Source organism: Cotesia glomerata, linkage group LG10 (assembly GCF_020080835.1).
Source record: "Cotesia glomerata isolate CgM1 linkage group LG10, MPM_Cglom_v2.3, whole genome shotgun sequence".
Classification (NCBI taxonomy): domain Eukaryota; kingdom Metazoa; phylum Arthropoda; class Insecta; order Hymenoptera; family Braconidae; genus Cotesia; species Cotesia glomerata.
Window position 1 is genome coordinate 15791225 of NC_058167.1, and position 22294 is coordinate 15813518.

At 30.1% G+C, this 22294-nt stretch overlaps 1 protein-coding gene across 1 annotated transcript in view; it reads left to right on the forward strand.

Annotated features, from left to right (window-relative positions):
- Window positions 1-22294, forward strand: part of LOC123272565 (division abnormally delayed protein) — a 55877-nt gene that overhangs the window by 7820 nt on the left and 25763 nt on the right. Inside the window, exons 2-4 of the mRNA XM_044739440.1 lie at window positions 452-592; window positions 12402-12966; window positions 13126-13327. Of these exons, the coding sequence (XP_044595375.1) occupies window positions 452-592; window positions 12402-12966; window positions 13126-13327 (908 nt within the window). The remainder of the gene's footprint in view (window positions 1-451; window positions 593-12401; window positions 12967-13125; window positions 13328-22294) is intronic.

Consider the following 22294-nt stretch of genomic DNA (forward strand, 5'->3'; position numbering starts at 1 on the left):
TGCCAAAGATGTTTTTGTGAGTGAAAATATAAATTTAAATATGAATGTAAATAAAGAGCGGAATCGCAAAGAAGTAAAAGAGAAATAATAAAACTGGGGAGCGTGAAAGCTCTGCTAGAGAAGAAATGTATAAATTTTTCAGTGCATTTCTTCCATGATTTTTGATGCGCCAAGATTGTTCTCACTTACATTTACTATTACTACTTCTCTTGTCATTATTTATATATTTATATGTGTGCTTTACTTTACTCAGCTATTGTTTCACGTCTATGAGGTTTTTCATTTGTGTAACTCATAATAGACCGTTTGACTTTATTCTTCTGCATAGAGGAATAACAATAGAATTTTTTATCCTTCATTATTGTTATTGTCTCATTTTTATTGGTATTGTTACTGTTATTGTTATTGTTATTATTATCATTATCATTATCATTATTGTTACTTTTTTCAGCAACATGCGGAGGGCTGTGCTGCCACCGTAAAACAGAGGAACAACTTCGAGAACAAGCGCGAGCTGATTTTCACAGTCTTATACACCATCACAGCAGAAGTTTACAAGGGTTACTAGCAACAACTGCAGATGCACTGAGAGGTAATTTCATTAATATTAGTATGTTGCATTATATTCAAATTAACTTCCGTGCGTGTGAGTTTACTCTAATAGAGTTATTAAACTTTAATTTATCGCACGTATAAATAATAATACCTTTATTCATTTATATAACTTGGTAAGTGCATTACATGTTGGAGAACAACTTGTTATTGATGTGTGTGGTGTAATGCGCTCCAGAGACTATGCTGCTCTTGTGAGCCGACCTGGAAAACCTGAAATTGTCAGTAGACTAGATCAAAGTTAAGGAAATTTATCTCTGTTGAACAAAATTTTTAAATAATTCATAACTATTAATAAAAAATAAAAACACTACCGATTAAATTCCATTTTTTTAGAATATTGATTAAATACTTCATTTAATAGCTTGAAGTTTAAATTCAATAGAACTTTTTTTTCTCTATTATTGGCTAATTTTCCAATAATTAAATATTCATTTTTAATCCTCAATATTGGGTTTTATAAAAAAAAGTATCTTCAACTCGAAGGCTTAAATTGCGAAGATTAAAGTGGAATTAGCACACCGTTTTATTAAAGACGGTACTTATTTATTAGAACGCATTAAGAAAAAAGAATTTAATTTAAATTACCAACAGCAAAGTACTAAACTTGAGGAAAAAAAAGAAGTTAAGGGACTTTGTGACAAAATTTCTACCCCAGTGGAATAATTTTTATGAGAAAAAAATAACTTTTGTGGATTAATTGTTATACACAAAAAACAAATTTCTTGCGCCAAGAAAATTTTAAGAAAAATTAAAGTTATTTTGGAGTAAGAAATAATTTTCTTGGCTCAAGAAACTTTAACTTGATTCAAGAAGTTTTCAACCTTCTTTAATATTTTCTTGAGCCAAGAAAATTTACACTCTAGTCAAGAATTTTTTTTTTCAGTGTAGTTTTTTAGCAAATACAAATCATCAAAATTTTTTTAATTAAATTTTTAATTTTTTTAATTGAAAAAATTTTCATACAAATTATGAATTAAAAATTTTTTATATTTGATCCAATACTTGTTTTTAAAAAAAATTTACATCAAATTTTAAAGTTTTCACAATACTTTGCTATATTTTCTCCCTTAAAATTCTGAAACTTTCCACCGTAAAAATGATTCGCTAAAAAGAACCTCAAAATCTTTAATTCCATATCAATTAACTCCAAAAGAAATTTCCAATAGCCAATCTAATTTTCCCAATCACAAATCCATTTTTCTCAGCAATCAGCCTTTTAAAATCGACATCCCTTGAATTACCCGAATAATTAAATGAAATCCATCAGGATCAGGGTTGATTCTCGTCTAGGAGAAATGTAAGTGTACGAAGTAACCCCATATTCTCTGGGCTAGGTGTATGATAGCGATATGAAGCTCTTCCTATCCCGCTCCTTGCTCCGAACCTCTCGCGGAGTGAACCGCGTGAGAGACGAAAGTCGGAGCGAAAGGAGAGCCAGAAAAATGCGGTTCGGCAGCCGTTGGAACGCGACTAAAGTGAGTGAGAAAGAGTCTGCTTTTTGGTGTGTGCCAGGTATATACATACATGTAGGCCCGAACTACATAAGAAGAAAAGGGCGACCAGTTTTCAGTTAGGTGTTGTGTATATATACACAATATTATATGCATGTAAGACCCGGGTGAGTTTTGCGAATGTAAGCCCACATGCATGGAACCCAAAGTTGGTCTTAGTCCGGGTCTGGGAACGGCCAAGTAGAGTCGCTGGAGGATTGAGGATCTCGGAGGAAGAACGAGCGAGATTAAGAAGAATAAAAATAAAAATAAACTTTAAAATGTGGATAGGAGGTGCGCAAAGCTATAGCAGGAGAATAAACTAAAGGAGTAGAGAGTAAGAAGTAAAGAGAAAGAACATACTACAGAGTACTATATACCTATATACCCATACGACGGTTACATTAGGAGGTTGGTTGGGTTTCTCGCGCTCTACTCCGCGAATGAACCAGCAAACGAACGTTCTTAGTCTCTCATATACTCTCAGCTACTCGCCGTATAAGGCCACGTCGCACAATCCTCGCACGCCCGGGCGAGAGTAGTCTACTATACTGAACTTAACTCTCTTTTTATTTATCTTACTTACTTCTTTCTCTCTCGGTTAATTTACCTTCTCTCTTTGAGTCATTGGTCATTGGTTCCTCTGATCTGAGCACTTGTATTGGCGAACCTCGTGAATCGTATCGAGTATCGCAATTAAGCCGATTGCTTTATTCGATATGAGAATATAAAATATATATTAAGTATGTAATACTCCCGCGACTTTAATTCATACTCTTTACACTTGTATACTGTCATGTATATATATGTGGAAGTCTAAGGATATTTTTGTAATTATTAATGGGCTGAATGAGGATTTTTATCGGTGAAAACAGTGAGATGAATGTTAATTATTAATTGCGTTGTGGATTTAATTAATGTTTAATATTAATTCAGCGCTCCTGATACTGATACGCGGCATACTTGCATAAACAGATTACGAATACGTGATCGGTGAAACCGATTTAATATCGCAATATCATCTTCTTTTAAAAGTTCTCAACTGCCTGCCTTTACGTCATCGGTATCAATAGAGTTATTTACTATTCTAGATGTCTTTATTGTCGGTGATGAAATATTGGTAGAATATAAATTATTTATACGTTTATATGTTCTGGCAATTAGTTTGCCTTGTTTAATGATTGATCATTGTTGATAGTATTGATTATTATGATAAGGGTTATTTATGAGCTTATGAGGTTTTAATTAAAAGAAGCTATTGTAAAGTATTACAAGTATAATGTTAAGCGTGGGTGGGTGAGTTTTGTATAAGGGGAAGTTATATGGATGCGATGTTTTTTTTATAGAAGAGTTCTGGAAATTTTTTTATTATAAATTATAAGTTTGTGGAAAATATAATTAATTAGTTATTAAAGTAATGAGATGAATAAGTTTTTAGTTTGAATTTAAATTATTAATAAGAGGACAAACGATTAAATCTATTAAAGTAAGTTTGTAGAAAGTAATTTCGGACAAATTAATGTTGAATAGAAAATAAATAATTTTTTTTTAATAATAATAACTAGCAATTTTGCTTTATTAAATAATGACTTTTGTTAAATTGCACTGTACTTTTTTAACTATTGAAGTTTTTAAAGATATAACCTCATCCTGATGTTACACTCATCAAGAGCTTTCATTTGAGTACCTACATGCATTTTTGATATATTTTTCATGTATACATATATATAATATATATAAATATATAAAATATATGAAATATCGATGTGGGTACTCAAATGAAAGGTCTTGATGAGTGTAATGTCGGGGTGAGCTTTATATCTTTAAAAATATCAATAGTACACAAGATAAATGGTAGTTTCTTAATTGTTGATATTTTTTAAAATATAAGCTCATTCTGATGTTACACTCATCAAGAGCTTTCATTTGAGTACCTACATGCATTTTTGATATATTTTTCATGTATTTATATATATAATATATATAAATATATGAAAAATTGATGTGGGTACTCAAATAAAAGGTCTTGATGAGTATAACATCGGGATGAGCTTATATCTTTAAAAATGTCAATAGTTCACAAGATATAAGGTCATTTCTTTATTATGTATCTAGAGATAGAGCATTTTCAAATGCAACCTAAATACTTATCATCATAAATTGACTATTGGTAAGAATGATATGAAACCTTAAAAAGGCACAACTCCAGGTCAAGACCTCTCTAATGATACTAAATTTAACCATAAAACCCATTTTTTCATATATTTTTTCTTATTCTCTTAATAATATAAATAATATGAATAAAATAATAATAAGAATAACAGTCTTGGTAATTTATAAAATAAATACGAAAAGATTTAATTAAAAGAAGCAATTGTAAATCGTAATAAAATAAGTAACAGGCGTGGTCGGACAAATTGCAGGAGAAAAATTTTTAGCGGAATATATATATGGCTTATAAAAATGAGTATGAGGATGAGTGTAGAAATAAACGAGTATAGAGAGACGGATGAAAAGAATAAAAGGAAAAAGGAAATTTGAAGAAAGGGTAAGGGTAGAATCCGGAACGAAACGCCTACGCGACTATCGTGTGTGGAATCTCGATCGGACTATATCTTTGCCGTTTGCAAGCACTAGACTAGATCTATATAATATATATAATGCTCTTCTGGCACGGATTTACGTGTGCAATCTCGGTCCTGGTTTAGAAACGATTGCACCCGTTCACTAAGCCCACATTCAAATTGCCGGACAAACGTCACTAGAATCTTGATTTTTATTCAAATAGTATTTTATAAATAAATATAGTAGTTATCGTCACATTCGAACTTTTATTCACTAAATTCTACTCGTTTGATACACCGAATAGATAAATAAACAAAATTTTTTTTTTTATAATTGTTACCTTAAAAAAGAGTCATTTTTATGTAATTGTCTGGCGCTTTATTTTCATTCGTTATTATTTTATTATTTCTCCGGTTTATCTCATTGTTACATTTTATTCTCTTTTGTAATAACACTCTTTGATATTTTAATTATCTTGAACAAAACAGAGTAGGTGAACCGGCGAATTTGTGATCTTTCAGTTAGAAAATTTTTAATGAAAACTTTTGTTACTATTGTAAGTACGGGGTTTTATTGTTTTATAAAAATGAATTGTGAAAAAGAAATAACAATTACTCAGAAAAATTAAGGGCTTGAATTCTCAGTGAAATTTTAGATTTACGAAAAAAATTGTTAAAAAATTCAATTCTTTAGGTAGAAAATAAAATTTTAATTGAGCCAAAAAACCCCAATAAAATTTTCCTGAATATTTTTTTCAGTCAATAAAATAAATTCTCTCATTTATTTTTCATCAATGAAATTAAAAGAAGAAATTTTAAAGATTCATTGTAAGCTTGAAGATATTTGAATGATTTAATTATAAGAAAATTTTACTCCAAGGTAGTATGCTTGATGAGTGAACTATATCACTAATAGAATTAGTACCTCTTTATTGACAGCTGGCGACAACTTCAAATTGGGCTAAGAATAAATTCCCGTATTAAATCTTATGAAAATGTAAATGTTTTAATTTTAAAACTTGTACGAAAAAAGAACAGTTGAAAAATTTAACTCATATTAAAAATTTACACTGATGAAAAATTAAACTAGATTCAAGAGAATAATTCTTGATTTTGAAGAGCTCGAACGTCTCAAATGAAGTAAATAAATCATTTTTGAGTTAAAAAATTTTTCTCGAATGAATTTTACTCAATTAAACATTTTTTTTCAATAATTTAAAAAATAAAACCTCACACTAATTTTTCGAAAAGAATTTATAAAATTAAAATCCCACATTTTTATTTTTTTACTTTTTTGCTCGCAGTCTGTTTTTATTCAAGAAATTACAAGTAAATAAATAATAATTATCTTTGATATTCGAAAGTTTATAATTGCAAAAACTTGAAAGATATTAATAAAAATTTAAATACATAAAACTGTCACTGAAGGTGAAAAATTTCGATAACCAATTAAACTAAATGACAAAAATAAAATTAAACAAATCTTTCTTTGAAAATTACCATATCAATAAATAAATTAAAAAGTAATTTGTTGAATATAAATACTTGGATAATAAATGATATTGCATTCTATAATGGGAAATAAGTAGTACAATATCTTAAATCTTGAATTAATAATAGTCACCAAAGATAAAAAATTACAGAAATGAATAACACGAATTAAAAAAATATACAAGTATAATCCTTTTAATGCCGTTACTTAGCAGCTTTAGTGTATAAGGAATTCGTTTAATAAAATAAAACGATGGCAGTTGGCAGTGACGAATCAGTATTATTTGTTTAGAATACTTATCTGCATATGTATATGTTTGTATAAATCTAAAGAGGAGGAGGAGGAGGAAAGAGCTGTGATGTGAGTGATTTCCCTGAGTGGATCACATGTAACTGATGTGTCTATATGTACATATATAATATGCGAAATAATAGAACAATAATATAACATAACAGAATAGAATAGCGGGGAAGTGAAGAGAAGTGAAGTGGAGATGGTGAAGAACGCATACAGAAATTTATCCCCACAGTACATAACAGAGCAAAGCCTTGATTCAACATTCAACATCGTGTATTGAAACTTGCAATAAAACCGCTACACTACATCACGCAGTTATATATACATATATATATAAAAATAAGTATTCGTTTGACCAGCAGAACAGCAATCCCTCTTTCTTCTTCTACAGCATGCTGCATATTGTACACTCGGCTCTTCCATTTTCTGCTTTCTGCTTGCCCTGCGGCTATCGATGATGAATATATATACATATGTGTATATATGTAATACATAAGAGCAAGAGTATAACATAACGTGTATAGTACGAGTTACGAGTGGTGGCTTTGAAAACATTCGCCAACTGCATGAAATAGTCCTGTCCAAGTCGATTCAACATTTGATCTATCCACTGTGTCAACTTCACTGTTAGGTGTCACTTTATTTGCCTACCAGACAAGTTCGTTCACCTTTTTGCTTCTATTTAGTTTGTTGATCATTTTTTGTACAAACATTTTATTATTGCTCTTTTATTTTTTTTTTTTTTTTTTCCGGAATGATCAGATTACGATTTGGCATGATGTAAGCGCGACGATTCAAATATTTTTATTATATGTGCTAGTTAGTCGTGGTATGAATCAGCGGACATCCGATAATTTTTTGGCTCATCTGATTCATTTTTATTAAATTAATATTTTATTTATTTTTTTATTTTTGCTGGTAGAATTTTTAATAATGTGAAATTTTAAAAACTGTAAAAATTTGAAATGTTAATTATTAAAAATTAATTTTTGCAAATAGCTTTAAAATATAATAAAAAGTTTGTTATGATTATTAATAACTTATAACAATGAAAAATTGAAGAAAAATTTAATTTTATGAAAAAATTAATTTTGAAACTATAAAAAAATTTTAGTAAAAAGAGAAGAAATTTTAAATATTTAAAATTAAGATTATATTACTTCAAACATAATAACTAATTATTGATTAAAAATTCCTTATTAATTTTATAAAAAACTTTTAAAGTCAAGAATTCAATTTTGAAATTGCAAACATAAAAATATTAAGATCCTCAGATCTTTCTCTTCGATATAACGCCTTAAAAAGCTTTATTTTACTTTCATAAAATGAAAAAGCCCGCGTATCTTAAATCATTTTTATTATTGTCATAACGCACTGATATGTAATGAAAAACGTGCTTTATAAGAGGACACTTCAATTTATAAACTTGATATCACTCAAGAGCCTTTTACTGGAGATGAACAAAAAATAAAATTAAAAAAAAAAAAAAAAGGAAATTTCTGCAACACAGTATTGATGATAAATTATTTCAACAATTATAATAAAGAACTGAATGAATAGTAATTGATAAAATAACAATAATAATAAAAAAATGTAAATTAAAATGAAATTGACAAGTAAGATATCTGGATAAGTTTAAAGTTTCTTATTAAATTTATTTATACAAAGTTTTAACCGAGAAAATAATATATAAGACAACTTTGTCGATTGTGAAATGTGATTTAATTTCAATGGAAAATAACGTGGATGAATGGGTGTGCCTCTGCTGAAACTCGTCGGCTCGTTTAAAGTTTTGTCCTGTTGAGTGTATATATATATTATGATTGTATATTATAGATGTATATGTGTTGAGAGCAGTACTGAGTGGCATTACAGGTATATATAAATATATGTATAGATGGCCCGGTACGTATGGAGTCAAATGCCGCAGCAAAGTTTGAGTTTAAGACTTTTGTGTGTATTATACCACGGCATAATACAACAGCTTGAGTTTTAGCAAGAGTAAGACAGGATGTTTTTAAGTATAAAGATAAATGAGAATGAAAGAGAAAGAAATATGATGATGATGATGATGATGATGAAGTAAAGAAAGTGGGTCGTGCTATTTTTGTTACATTCAGGTGGTACTGTTGCTTAAAAATACTTTACCACAATTATTTTTTTAGTTTTATTATTTGTACTTACGTATACATTATACATTATACATACTTTTATACATTATATATTGCAAATTGCTTTGGTAGTATTACTCGAGAAATATGAGAATAAAAGATAGTTCAACTGGAATAATAACTAAGATCCAGGTTAAATGTTTCTTCTACCTATTTTAACTTTTACAATAACAACTATTTTAGGAACAATAACAATCGATCCAACGACCCCTGATTTATGTTACTTTTTAATTCTTCTTATTTATACGTTAAATATTATTCGTGTTTCATTAAAAATCTTATTTTTAATGTCAAAACATTCTACTTGAATTATCTTTATTTCTTCAACAACATTTTAGATGTATTTATGATTTTGTTATTACAAATTTTCGATCTTAATCACTAAAATTTTAATGTTTTGATTAGTTACCTCAAAATAACGTTATTATATAAAAATTTATTACAGTAAATTGATAACCTATTACACGAAGCATGATCGAAAAATTTTTTTCGCCTTCAAAATTATTTATTTGATTCAAGTAAATTTTTTTTCTGTCAATCTATTATATACATTTATCTACTTTACATATTATATTATTATTTCATAAATAAGCATTAGGAGTCGTGCACTTTTAGATTTTCCAAACTTTTACTCTGTTTTACAAATGTCGCATTTATCATTCTGTACTTGGCGCGATGCACTTCCATTCCTTTGAATCGTGAGACTCCAAACTTTGAATGAATTATTATTAAAAATAAAAAAAAAATTCAACAGTTAATTGAATTCTTCAAAGTTTTGTGACATTTGTCCTTAATTGCAAATTTAACTTTTAAAACTTTTTATTATAATTTTTAAATTAATTCATTTGTTACACAGTATAAAATTAATCGGTATGATCTAAAGAATTTTCACTCAAGAAGAAAAATTCTCAACTTAAGAAAGTATATTAAAAAAAAAAACATTTATCTTAAATGAAGTAAAACTTTTTTCAGCCGAAAAAAATTTCTTCTTTTTAATTACAGCAGATAAAAAAATTCAGATTTTCAAAGTAATTTTTTATTGAAAAACTTTTCTACATGGCTTGATACAACAGATCAAGCTTCTTCAGTTAAAAAATTCTCTAAAAAATTAATTTATTGATGAATCAACCTAGAACTAGGTCAGAATAAATATTTAAAAAACTGTCTAAATAATGGTGTATGATTCATCTTACTTGACTGCTCTGACAAGGGCGTAACAATGACATGAAGTTGAATTACAGTTTAGTTTCTTCACGAGGAGAAAAATATAAATAATTCGTAACACTCGACCCAAATTTATTCGCAACGTAACCCGTAAAATAATTAATCGATCGGTGATCAGATCTCCGTACAGAAGTTTGATATCAACAAGAAATAAATCATAAGAGTTTACATAAAAGTCTTTAGTTTCATTCCCCGATAAAATCTTGTGACACAACCTGACATTTAGTAATACGTATACACGTCTGCGTCATATATGCTAAAATAACCGTGTCAAAGTTGGTCAACAGTCGACTGATTGTCCCGCGACATATTTAAAACTAATTGGTGTATAATAAGCGCTCGATTAATCATTTTGTTATAGTATAGGTTTTAGCTTGTTAAATAAACCGTGTAAGCGAATATGCGTTGTTTGTATTACATTTTATATGCGTATGGGCAAAATTGTATGATATGCACCATTACATGCTGTACATAGTAAGAGTGTGTATTATGAATTTTATAAGAAGAATATGAAGTATTATATTTTATTATATGGATATAGGATATTAAAAGCCGAACCCAAATCTACGCTTAACAACAATATACACACTAATACACATCAAGATTCTTCTAGCTAGTAGCTGATGGTGTTGCTTTAGCTTGGCGCGTGTCGTTTCCGCGGCAACCTGCAGACTCGTATCCCTTTCTCTCTCGTTTCATCTCATACTTATTATTATGATACACACTGTTCAAGCATCGCTAGTTTACACGTTAAACTATTTTCATTCCTCTGTAAAACTTGTTAACGAAAAACTTTTATATTAAATTTATTATTTTATACTTTTAATGATGTGATTATTTGTTTTTTCTTTTATAAATACGTTTTACTATTTAATTGTTATAATTATTATATTTTTTTAATTAAAAATTTTTTTTTTTTTCTTAAAATATTGTTGGATAGTTTAATTTTAAATTAATATCAAAATTCTTAGACTTTTTTTATTTTTATTTGAGACTTTTGTTCTATTTTTAAATTTTTTAATTAATAATTTTTATATTTTTGACAAAACTAATTAGTAAAATTGAACATTATTTATATTTAATATCATAAAAGTTTTATGAATAAAAATTCTTCCAAAGTAGCAAAATTAAAAAATAAAAAAACAAAATTTATAGAAAATTTATAATTTTTTGGTCTAATATTAAAAAAAAAAAAAATTAGTTTAATTAATAATTTAAGAATTTAAAAAAAAAAAATAAAAAATTTTTTAAGCTTAAAACAAAACCTGTAAAAATTTTTTATCCTTATAAAATTTCTTTCTCCATCTTAAAAGACGCTTACATTTAAAAAATATCCTTAAAAAGACAGGTTTGGCTACTTGTATTATATAACTGATGATATAAATATTAAACTCTTGGAGTCTCCAGAAAATATTTTTTGCGTCACTTGATATGTAATTGTGTGTAAGCGTTATATTGGCCACTAGAGAGTTATAAGTGGTAACCACTTGTGTCTAATCGAATGTAATCGATATATACTTTATTGAGTGAGTGGTTAGCGATGAAGATTATTAAGAGCAATGACCATTAAGCGTTAATTTATAATACTTTTTGTTCCGATGTTTTAAATGCCACTGTTGATCTAATTGACGCTTAATGTGTTGTTAAATAACTCTTTAAATTACAAAAACTTGTTATTATATTCTCATGTAATAGCTGTGAAAGTTTTATTATAATAGACACAGAAATTCTCCTACAGAATATACGGACGTGATGTTCATCATAATTATAATTGTTCTCTTATGCGTGTAGAATAAAAAAAAAAAATTAGCGACACTCATAGCTAAAAAAATTATAACAATTTACCGTAACTATTCTCATGTGTTAATTATGCAAATAATATCACACAAAAAGTATTAAATTTAGAAGTAGATGGTTCGAACGGTCATGTATAGACGAAATAGGAGATAATTGTAGGAAAAAAATTGTTTTATTAAATTTATACTATTTAACTTCTCTAATTTCTATTTATTTTAAAATTGTGATATCTAAAAATAATAAAATATTTTATAAATAATTAATAAACAAATTTAATAAAAACTTTTAGATTATTATTTGTTTTTTAAAGAGTTATAAATTCTTTATTTAATTAAATTAAATTTTTTAATTAAATAAAAATCTTTAAAAAGATTAACTCAGCAAATTATGATCACAATAACTTAACTCTATTTTTTTATAATATTTAAAATATTTTATTTTGCTAGAAAATTTAATATTCATTCAATTTTTATTTCTTCTTAGATCCTAGAATTTTATTTATTTATTTATTTATTACAACAATATGTTACATTTTTATGTATAAAATGTTTAGAATTAATGATTTTATACAGTACATAGCATCTGCAAAGAGAAGATAAATTTAAAAAATTAAAAAAAAAAAAATTTAAGAAATTAAAGAATTAAATTTGAAAGAAAAAAAATTTTAAAGATTTAGAGTTAGAGAATTTTAAAATTTGTTTAGAATGGTCACCTAGAAAAAAAAACTATTAAAAATTGACCAAAATTTCAGATGCAGTAACAACTCTTGCCCGTCAGTCGGAGAATAAGACACTGGTGCTATTCGAGCAAGTCTACAGATCAATGTCACTGCTCAGCAGACCATCTATAAAAGCACTGTACCAAGCAATGGTGGAATACGTGTCGCCCAGCAACACACCAGACACCCTGCAGCAGCCCTTGAGCCGTGATATGCTGCAAGAGCGATTCACTGAATTCTTCACCCGACTGTTCCCGATAGCGTATCACCGGGCAGTTAATCCTCATCAGGTGGACTTTACCGATAAATTCAAGGATTGTCTGTACAAAGCGATGGACGAAATCCAGCCATTCGGTGATATTCCTAAGCAAATATCTAAGTCAGTGAGCAAGAGCTTAGAAGCGACTCGGGTTCTCGTCCAAGCTCTAACTCTCGGCAAGACAGTTCTTGACCGTACTGACAGTGTCCTGTTCTACGCGACGACTCCGCAGCAGGTTTCATGCTACGAAGCGCTTTTGAGGATGACTTATTGCCCCAAGTGCTCCGGGTACGGCTCTTCCATTCGTCCTTGCGGTGGTCTCTGCACCAATGTCATGAGGTAATTTATTATATTAATTATAATTATCATAATTACTTCGAAATCATTTTATCAGGCTGTCTCAGAGTGACATTTATGAGTGTAATAAACGTAGAGGAGGTGATTAATGAATTAGTATATGTATTTATACTTACATGTGTACAATAATTAATTTTTCAGAGGCTGTTTGACTGAACCGGCTTCAGAATTAGATCTAGCATGGTCTGGTTACGTCGAGACTGTTGAGCGTCTAGTTATAGCTGTTGACGGGCGAACTGATCCCCTCGGATTGAACGCTGAGAGGGCGATCAGACAGCTGGATACCCGTATTTCTGATGCCATTATGTACGCCATGGAAAACGGTCCTGCACTTGAAGAAAAGGTACTGTAAAAAGTTCAACTTTACTGAGATTTATTGCAAAACTTTGTTGAGATTTATGAATTGCACGACTCATGATGGGAAGCACCAGAGAGTGCTTTACGATCGAAAAATTTTTTTCGCCTCATTTCGGCAACTATTTTCATTATTATAGTCTTGTTACTTCACGGAATTAAGATATTTTGCATACTATTGTCAAGGTAATTTAATGGAGATTAATTTGACACTTTTCAAAAATTGATTTAGTGCACTAGAAACGAAAAAAACATCAAAATAGGTCAAAAAATTCTCCTGTCCGTCATGTATGAAACTCTGAAAACACTATAACTTGCGAAAAAATCCATCAATTAAGCTAAATTTTTTTTAAAAAAATTCTTTAGGAGAATTGTAGGTCACTGAATGCGAATGGTTAGGTAATTCAGTGTCATTAATGTACAATTAACAAAATAAAAAAGCCAGAAGACTGTATATCTATATATATCCATGTAAAATTTACATGGATGGTGATATATCTATACATAATATGTACATTTATTCCACCGTCTGTGCATTACCTTCCTAGTACAGCTGTTTTTTCGGCAACTAATTTTGAACTTGTTTTTTTTTAATATTTCATAACTAAATGAGCATTATGAGTCGTGCACTTTTAGATTTTCCAAACTTTTTTTTAGTATCCTGTAGGATATACAGAATACAGAAAATTTGCGGTACCGCGTGGGACTCGAATAGGCGACGCTGAATGTCGCTACGTAGGCGGTTAGGTTGAGGAGAGATGAATTGAAGCTGACTTCTTTTTATTTTTTTTTCTTCTCACTTTTTTTTTATTTTTAAAAAATATCTTTGCTGCGGGACCGGATGCCGCTCCTTCATTGACCATCGAGCAGAGGGTCGAGAGCAAACTAAGAAACTAAATAACATATATATATGTAAGAGAATTAATTCATGCACGCGATGAAATCCCACTTTACGTGTCATGTTTGCTCTTGTTATTATATGCCCTCAGTAGGCAATTGCAAGAAATTAAAATAACAAATTGCTATGATTGTTCGAAAAAATTCCACGGGTAAATTCTTTAAATGTATTTTAATTTGCCGGTGTTGTAATAAATATTAATTCGTCGCCGGAGGAAAGTGAATGAAAATCAATGAAATGAGAGCAATTGAGTTTGAGGTACCGTCAATTGAAATAGAATTTTTTTTTTCTTGTAGCTTCAGTTTCTTTACTTTTTGTATTTTATTTTTCTCGTGTTCTTAAACTCAGAGCCTGGCTCGAAGTCCTTGTCGAACTTGTTCGCAGAAGTAGGCGCCGGATCTTGGCTCTTAATTAAAAGTTTCACACGGTTTATACACAAGCTCACGTGTGTGTGTGTGTGTTGTGCCTATGTACACCAAATGATTCCATCAGCCAGCATGAATTACATTAAATTTAACGATCGATTAATCGGTCCAATAATATTATTATTATTGTCATTACATTTATTTTTCAACTTCTTCTCTTACAGCTTATATAAAAATAAAAACATTCTCGTTTTAAAACAGGATGGAAAAATCTTAATTTCTTAAATAGCAAATTTTAATAAGAAATTTTTGACTAAGTAAATTTTACTTGATTCAAGAATTTAATTTTTGTCTAAAAAATTAAATAAAGTTGATGAAGAAATTAAATTATTGAAAATCAATAATTTTTTTTATCTATTATTTTTTTAATTCTAGTCAATTGCACTGTAAACGATATTTGATATATTTTTATATTATTTAACTTCTCTCATTTCCATTTTTACAAGCTTGTGACATCCAATATTTAAAAAATAATTAATAAAAAAGATAAATATTTACTTCAAAATTATTTGTTGTATTTTATCCAGTCATATTCAATTTAATTGAATTAAATTTAATTAAAAAAAAATCTGTAATAAAATTAACTCAGTAAATGACAGTGACAAAAACTAAAGTTTTTGATAGAATTTAAAATAACTTTACTTTGCAATATGATTTATAAATTGAATGTCTCTTAAAATTTTAAATTTTCACGAGAACCTGAAATTTTATTAAGAGCCAGAAATGTTAAAAATAAACTTTCAATCGTCACCCTATAAAAATACCATCGATACGCCGTAACAGGTTAAAATTAATACGTAAAGTATTTGAAAAAAAAAAAAAAAAGGAAATAGTTCGGAAATATCTCATCAGTGAGCTGTTTTATTATTATCTTTTTGTGAGGTATTACCTGATGGCATGGAATGATGGCAATGGGGGGTCGCACCTAGTGGTCCCACGATCTTTCGTGCCGATTCCACTAATAATTCCTCTCTTTAGACCTGCCCGTCGAAGTATAACCAAGACTGGCCTGGCCCACCACCATGGACCATGGACCAGTCATTTCAGTATCCTCGTATTTATATACAATATACAATATATATATATAAGCAAGTATAGTAGAGGTCTTGTTGGTTAGGGTTTTTTAACAGCCAACATAACAGCCGAGAATCGAAAAAGCAAAAGTTAAAAAGATAAAAAATAATGAAAGAGACTAAAAAGGAGGCTCTTACATTCTGCGTGCGTTACGTGTCTGGATTCCGCGTGGCCTTTGGCCTTGTTCGCCTGCAGACTGCCGGTATACCTAAAAGCCGAATGTATCCCCTGGTTAGACTCTAGACCTTAAAACAGACAACCGCTGTAAATGTGTAGGTATATGAAAGGGAATCGTTAGGCAGGTTGTAGGTAGAGGTGTGTCCCAGTGAATTGGCCAAGACGAGACGCCTATTTCTTTATCCAGATCTCCAGCACTTACACTTAACTCAGTTATGTATCATCAGCATCAGTCCCAAGTCCCGAGTAACCAATACACTTGTAACTTGTAAATATACAAACAAAGCTCGACTCTCTCTACTCAGTCTCTCAGTCTCTCCTGAAGCTGTTCATTCCTCCTCTTGTTCATTCTCGGTATTAATTCCTGGATAAGTTCCTCCTTGTCGCTCCTAAGAGGATAACGTTCATTATTATTCGTCGCGGCGAGTTTTATAAACCTTATACCTTATACCTTATAGCTCTTGGTCGCACGCGGTGTTCCTTCCACCTTAACCGGGACTCTTTAAGAATATGTGTATAGCTCCATCTTCCTCTGCAATGGCATTTCTCCCACAAGTGAGCCCAACTGAGCCAGTCTCACTCATTATTATTCCCAGCAGTAGTTTCTTCTCCTTGCTGGGTGTATAGCTCTTGCTCGCGCGAGCACGCGGCGCCTTTTCGTGGCTCCGAGGAAGAGGAAGAGGACCGATACAAGGAGTAGGCTTATTCTCTACTCTACCCCTGATCCTCAACCTGAAACTGCTCCTGCTCCTGCTCCTGCTATTCTTTTACTCCGAATTCTTTGACTCTTGGTTATTTATTTATACATTTTATTTTTTATCGCGTCTGTGTGGAGCTTTGCTGTGCTATGGGAGAACTGATTTCCTCTGTATGTATATTGTATATATGAGAGTACGGACCCTCGTTAGGTCCAGAGTTTGCATGAAATTCCGGTTGACAGGGCCCACTGGAATTCCTATACATCGATTCCTGATTGTTCTCTTTGCTGGTTCACAACTCGATGAGCAACGCACACTATTTCTCCTTCTCTCTCTTTCCCGCAAAAGCCCCTTCACTTCCTATCTTTTTTCTCCTCTACTTATTTCCATAATTTATATCACATTTATTTTTCCACTCCCGTTTCTCAATTCGATAAATATTTTCCATATTTTGTCCCATTGTAGATTTTACCACAAGAAATTACTGGATTTTTTAGACTAAACACGATAATCTTTAAATATTTTTGCATCAGTTTTATTTACTGGTCTGGGCTTCAAATATTTGTCTTCCTTTGACTGGGTTTCGTTGATCGTTGATGAGATGGGCTTCTGCCAGGATAAAATAGAGAAGCCGGAAACAAACTAAAACAACTCGGCCTTCTAGTCGAGTGCAATATTCGTTTTTATTTATATCCAATCAGGCAGAGTTTCTTGATGATGATGATGATGATGATGATGATTTGACCTATAATTGCGTTTGTTGTTAAAATTTGTCGAGCTAAAAAGGTTAAGGTCGATTTTTACTCGATAGTTCGGTACTGAAGAATTATAATTGTTTCCGGTAGGACATTCTTAGTCGATAATCGATTTCATACCTTTGTATTGATAGTTTGAACGGAAATTTTATAAAAGTTTTGGACAGATGTTTTGATATAATGATGAGGTTTTTTTACGGAAATTAAAATTTTGTTTTTATTGCTTACGAAAGTAATGTAATAAAAATCGTTTTTATATTGGAATTAACATTTCAATGTTAGAAAATTTTATTTTATAGTATTTTATATTACTTAAGAGTCTAAAAAGTATGCTGTAAAATCTAAGTATGTTTTGCAGTTAAAATTTTGTGGTTGTTAACTACAAAGGAGCGGAGAAACATTTTTTATTAGTTACGGATAGTAGTTTTTTTAATTGTAAAGGTTTTGTGAATATTATTACTTTATTTTAAAAAATAATTTTTTATTATTAGTATATTTATTGCGTTTAACGATTCATTATTTTTTTTAGCAAATTGTTACTAATATTAATAATAAAATAATTAAAATTACAAACTTTAATATTTAAATAATTTTTACTGTTTAATAAAAGGTAACTTTTGAATAGTTTTTATAATCAAAAATTTACTTAATATTAATTAATAAAATTACATCACAAAACTCCAAGGTCATAAGAATTATAAAAAAAAAAAAAAAACAAGGAATAGAATGTCTGAGAATAAACTTAACATCAATAACAGATAAACGAAATAACAGCAAATAGCATTGAGCATTGCTGTGTAAATTGTAATCGCAAATGTTATTAAAAAGCAAATGATTGAACACTCTTTGGAGTTGGTAAAAAAAAAGTAGATCCCATTATCTGTAGTTAAACTTCCCCTTCAACAATTATAATCTTTCTTCGACTGGTACACACGACGCGGATGCACGGTCGCTCTATTTGCCTCGCTCTCGTTTAATCATTTATTTTTTACTCCATTTATTCTTTGCCTCGCAATTCGCGCCTGCACAATGCTCTCTATTTGATTTTTGCTTTTATTATTCTCTTTTTACTTACACTGTTGTCCTTAACTTTAACATTTCTTCTTTGTACTCTCTTCTCTTGTATGTTATACATTATATACACATATTACACATATTTAACTTACAGCTTCCCCTCGCACCTATATATAACACTCATATCTCTATATACATTTCATTATAATTGTCTTAATGACCCGTTCATATTCGTTCGCGCAGTAATATCCCTAGTTCGAGGTTCCGAAGAAGTATACACTTAGCATACAAAATATAGAAAAAAAAAAAAAAAAAAAAAAAAAAAACGAAAAGTAATAAAACTTATGAGTTTAAAATTTAATTTTGGAATTTAAACATATTTATTTTTCTGTTTTTATACATGCGATGACGTATATTATTTACACTAATATAAAAGTACCAATACGCAAGATGTGAGTATGTGCGCACACATAAATATTCACACACAGTAACACTGGGAATAGAAGTGAAGAGAGATGATTTAAAGGCACAGATCGTAAGAAAGCAAGAATTAAGGTATCAAAGTCAAATACCATATAAACATACTCACACTATTTTACTTTTATAAGTTTGTTTACTTCGAATGCTTGTGAAATGAAAAGTTTAATTCTGCGGAAAAAGTGTCCTAGAAATTTTCGCGATAAATATTTAAATGTGAAAACTTGGTACTTTCTTAGAATATTCATAAATGAAATAAAATCAATAAAAATGATATTTTAAATTTTCTATAAACAATTATATATGTTTTTTCTGAAATTATAAAGCTTCAAAACTCTAATTGAAAAATTAATTTTCATAATTATTATCATAAATCAGCTGATAAATACAATAAAATGTTAATTTTTCGATTTTTTATACAAAAAAAAAAAAAAAAAAAAAAACAAACAAGTGATGGATAATTAACCAGAATTAAAAAGTTTCAAATAGAGTCTACATAATGATGATTAAAATTTATCAACTCCCAGTACACCGACTATTTAAAAAAAATCAAAATTCTTTGTGAGTCTAAAAGTGGCAAATTGTTTGATATTTAAATATTCTGCGTAGTTTTGACTTTTAAAACTCGGACGGAGTTGTTTTGTACATTTCCAGTTCGGAAATACAAGGGTGAATTTTGATGACAGAGCCATTTTATATTCACCAGTAATTGCATTTGAATAAAAATAAAAATCAATGTTCTAAGCAAAAGTTCTGTAATGTACTACATAATACATATAAATTTATACGTTCGGCTTTAAATAGTACAACGTAGCAAATGAGTCTCAAAGTATTAAATATTATTATCCGATGGTACAAATACAAAATACAAAAGCTCTTAGGGCTTAGCTCAGCCTTGTTTCACTTTGTTTGCAGTATTGTTTCAGCATTCATCCTTTGTACTTAATTTTTTATTTGATAGTATAATAAAATATCTTTTCTTCGTTCCACGCGACCGATTTTCTTTAGAATCTAAGAGCTCATTCTCTTCCTCTTCTAAGAGGATTCACTGGCTCAACTAGAAATCGTACTATAACCTGGCTCAACTCCAGGCACTCCACCCACATAGCCGATATAATCATCTAGGCATCTCCAGTAAACTCCTCAGGGCGTCAGCCAGGGTACCGCAGCATACATAACACTCATTACACACTACACTACACTACTGGCTTGTTATTTTACCTCCATATATGTATACATACATACATACATGTACATCTGTAAGCAAATGCTCGTGTAATGTGTGTGAGAAAGTCCAGTCAGTCTGCACAGTATATCGCTTCTCTACACTACCTGTGATTCACCACTGCGTGAAATTGTTTTAGAGTTCAAATTACGTTTGAACAATACAATAAAAAACTACGTGATTCTTTTTTTTTTTTAAAATAACAAAAATAAACGGATGTAATGTCACTAATTTAAACTTTTATTCAGATCATTATCTTTTAACGGAAAAGGATTTGTAATTGTATAAAGTATCTTTGTAAATAAGTTTGCCGTCAAATAAAATTGTCTTTGATCAGTATTATACAAGTATTTCGAAATTATTTCAAAGTTACCTTGAATTTATTCAAGGAAATTATTTATCAAGGACTTCCCAAGACGATCATACATCTTTAAATGATCATCGTAATTATTGAACATTCATTATTTGAAGTTAATCATAGAAACGATTTAAAAGTGACATTATTAAGAAAAATGAAGAAAATTAATTTTTTTATTAATAAATTTATTCAATAGGATTCATTAGGATTCCCTTAAATAGCAAAATTGATCAATAAACTTATAACTAGGCTTTATAATTCACGAATACCTTGAAGGAATTAATTAAGTATGCAGGTATGCCATCTTTTATAAATTCCAAATTTTAGTACCAAGACTCTCGATTGAAATATTTAACAAAAAACGCCCACTGATACTTATAAATAACCTATTCATTTTTGACTAAAAACGATGAAAATGTTGACAGTGTTACGTATGGATATGAATACGTAAATAATTGTTACAAAAGAAACTAGACTACCCACAGACGTCATACTTAAATATAATACCCTATGTCACTCCCACAATTAAGACAAATTTAACGACACCTCATATGTCAAAATTCATCATACTGAGCTGTGGAGCGTGCCAAAGAACCCGACATAGATTGGTTCAAATTCTCGGAACGCTTTATGTTCTTTTTAGGGCAATTGGATAGAAAATTCTGGCTTTAAATTTTGGCTGAAAAAATTGATGACCTTTTTTGTAAAAAAAAGATTGTTATAGTTTACTTTTTTACTCACAATTAATGTTCGAAAAGCAAAATTAAAAAAAATCTGCAAAGCAAATCCTAGTTCAAAACAGAATCCCGTTGATTTAGGTAGTATCGCAAAAGCAGTCCATGGCGTAGCATATCAAGGAATCCAGGATGGCACAGTGTAACTGGTACGATATAGTTATAGTTATATATACTATTCCTCGGCATGCCAGAACATCAGAGAACCGAAAGAACAAAGACCGATACGAGAAAACTGCTAGAGAGCAGAAAGAGCTCTGGTACAGGCTCGAACTGGATGCGTGCGAGTTCGTTCAGGTATAACAGGTTCGCCTCTGGCCTCCCTTTTACGAAAGATTCTCCTCTTCTCCTTCAAGTCTTCGCCGATACATTAGTCATCTCACTCTATTCGTCGTTTGGCTCTGCTTGCTCGCTTATTCTCTTATGCAGTATAAATTTAATGTATGTATATAAATGCAGTACAGTTCTCTTCCTCTTCTCTATCTCGTACGCGGATGATGCACTCAAACATATAGAAGAGCAAGAGCGCAGCTTTTATAACTCCCACTCGGGAGAACTTAAGCTCGGGAGAACACCGCCCTCACATTCTTGTACCACCATCATTAGGATCTACATCACAACTCATCGCAACTTTTCTACATCAATTATCTTACTTCCTTCTATTTACTTTTTTTATTTAATATTTATTATTATATTAAAAATATTTGTTGATGATTGATGAGGCTTAATGCCTATTTTTATCTTATTAGCTTCTTTTTTGTTGAATCTATTATTAAACTAGTGAGTAACAATTTAAATACGATGACTCTCTTATATTAGACTCCACTGTGAAGAATCAAACTGGTATCCAGTCGCAGATCTAAAAGCAATCGCTGTCGTCGTTTTTGTTGTCGTTCCTCACTTCTATTCCTCTACTCGGCTTACTATTATACACTTAAGAGCCTTAATATATGTGTTAAGTGTTAAAATTTATTCTACTCGGATGTACAAGTGTTTGGTTTGCATGATGATGTCTGTAGGATTCAAAAGTGTGCTGTGAGCGAGTTTCGAACCACCAAAATACCTAACCAGTCAGTCAGGTCATTGATTCACAAATAAAAGGCAGTTTGCCAATATTCCAT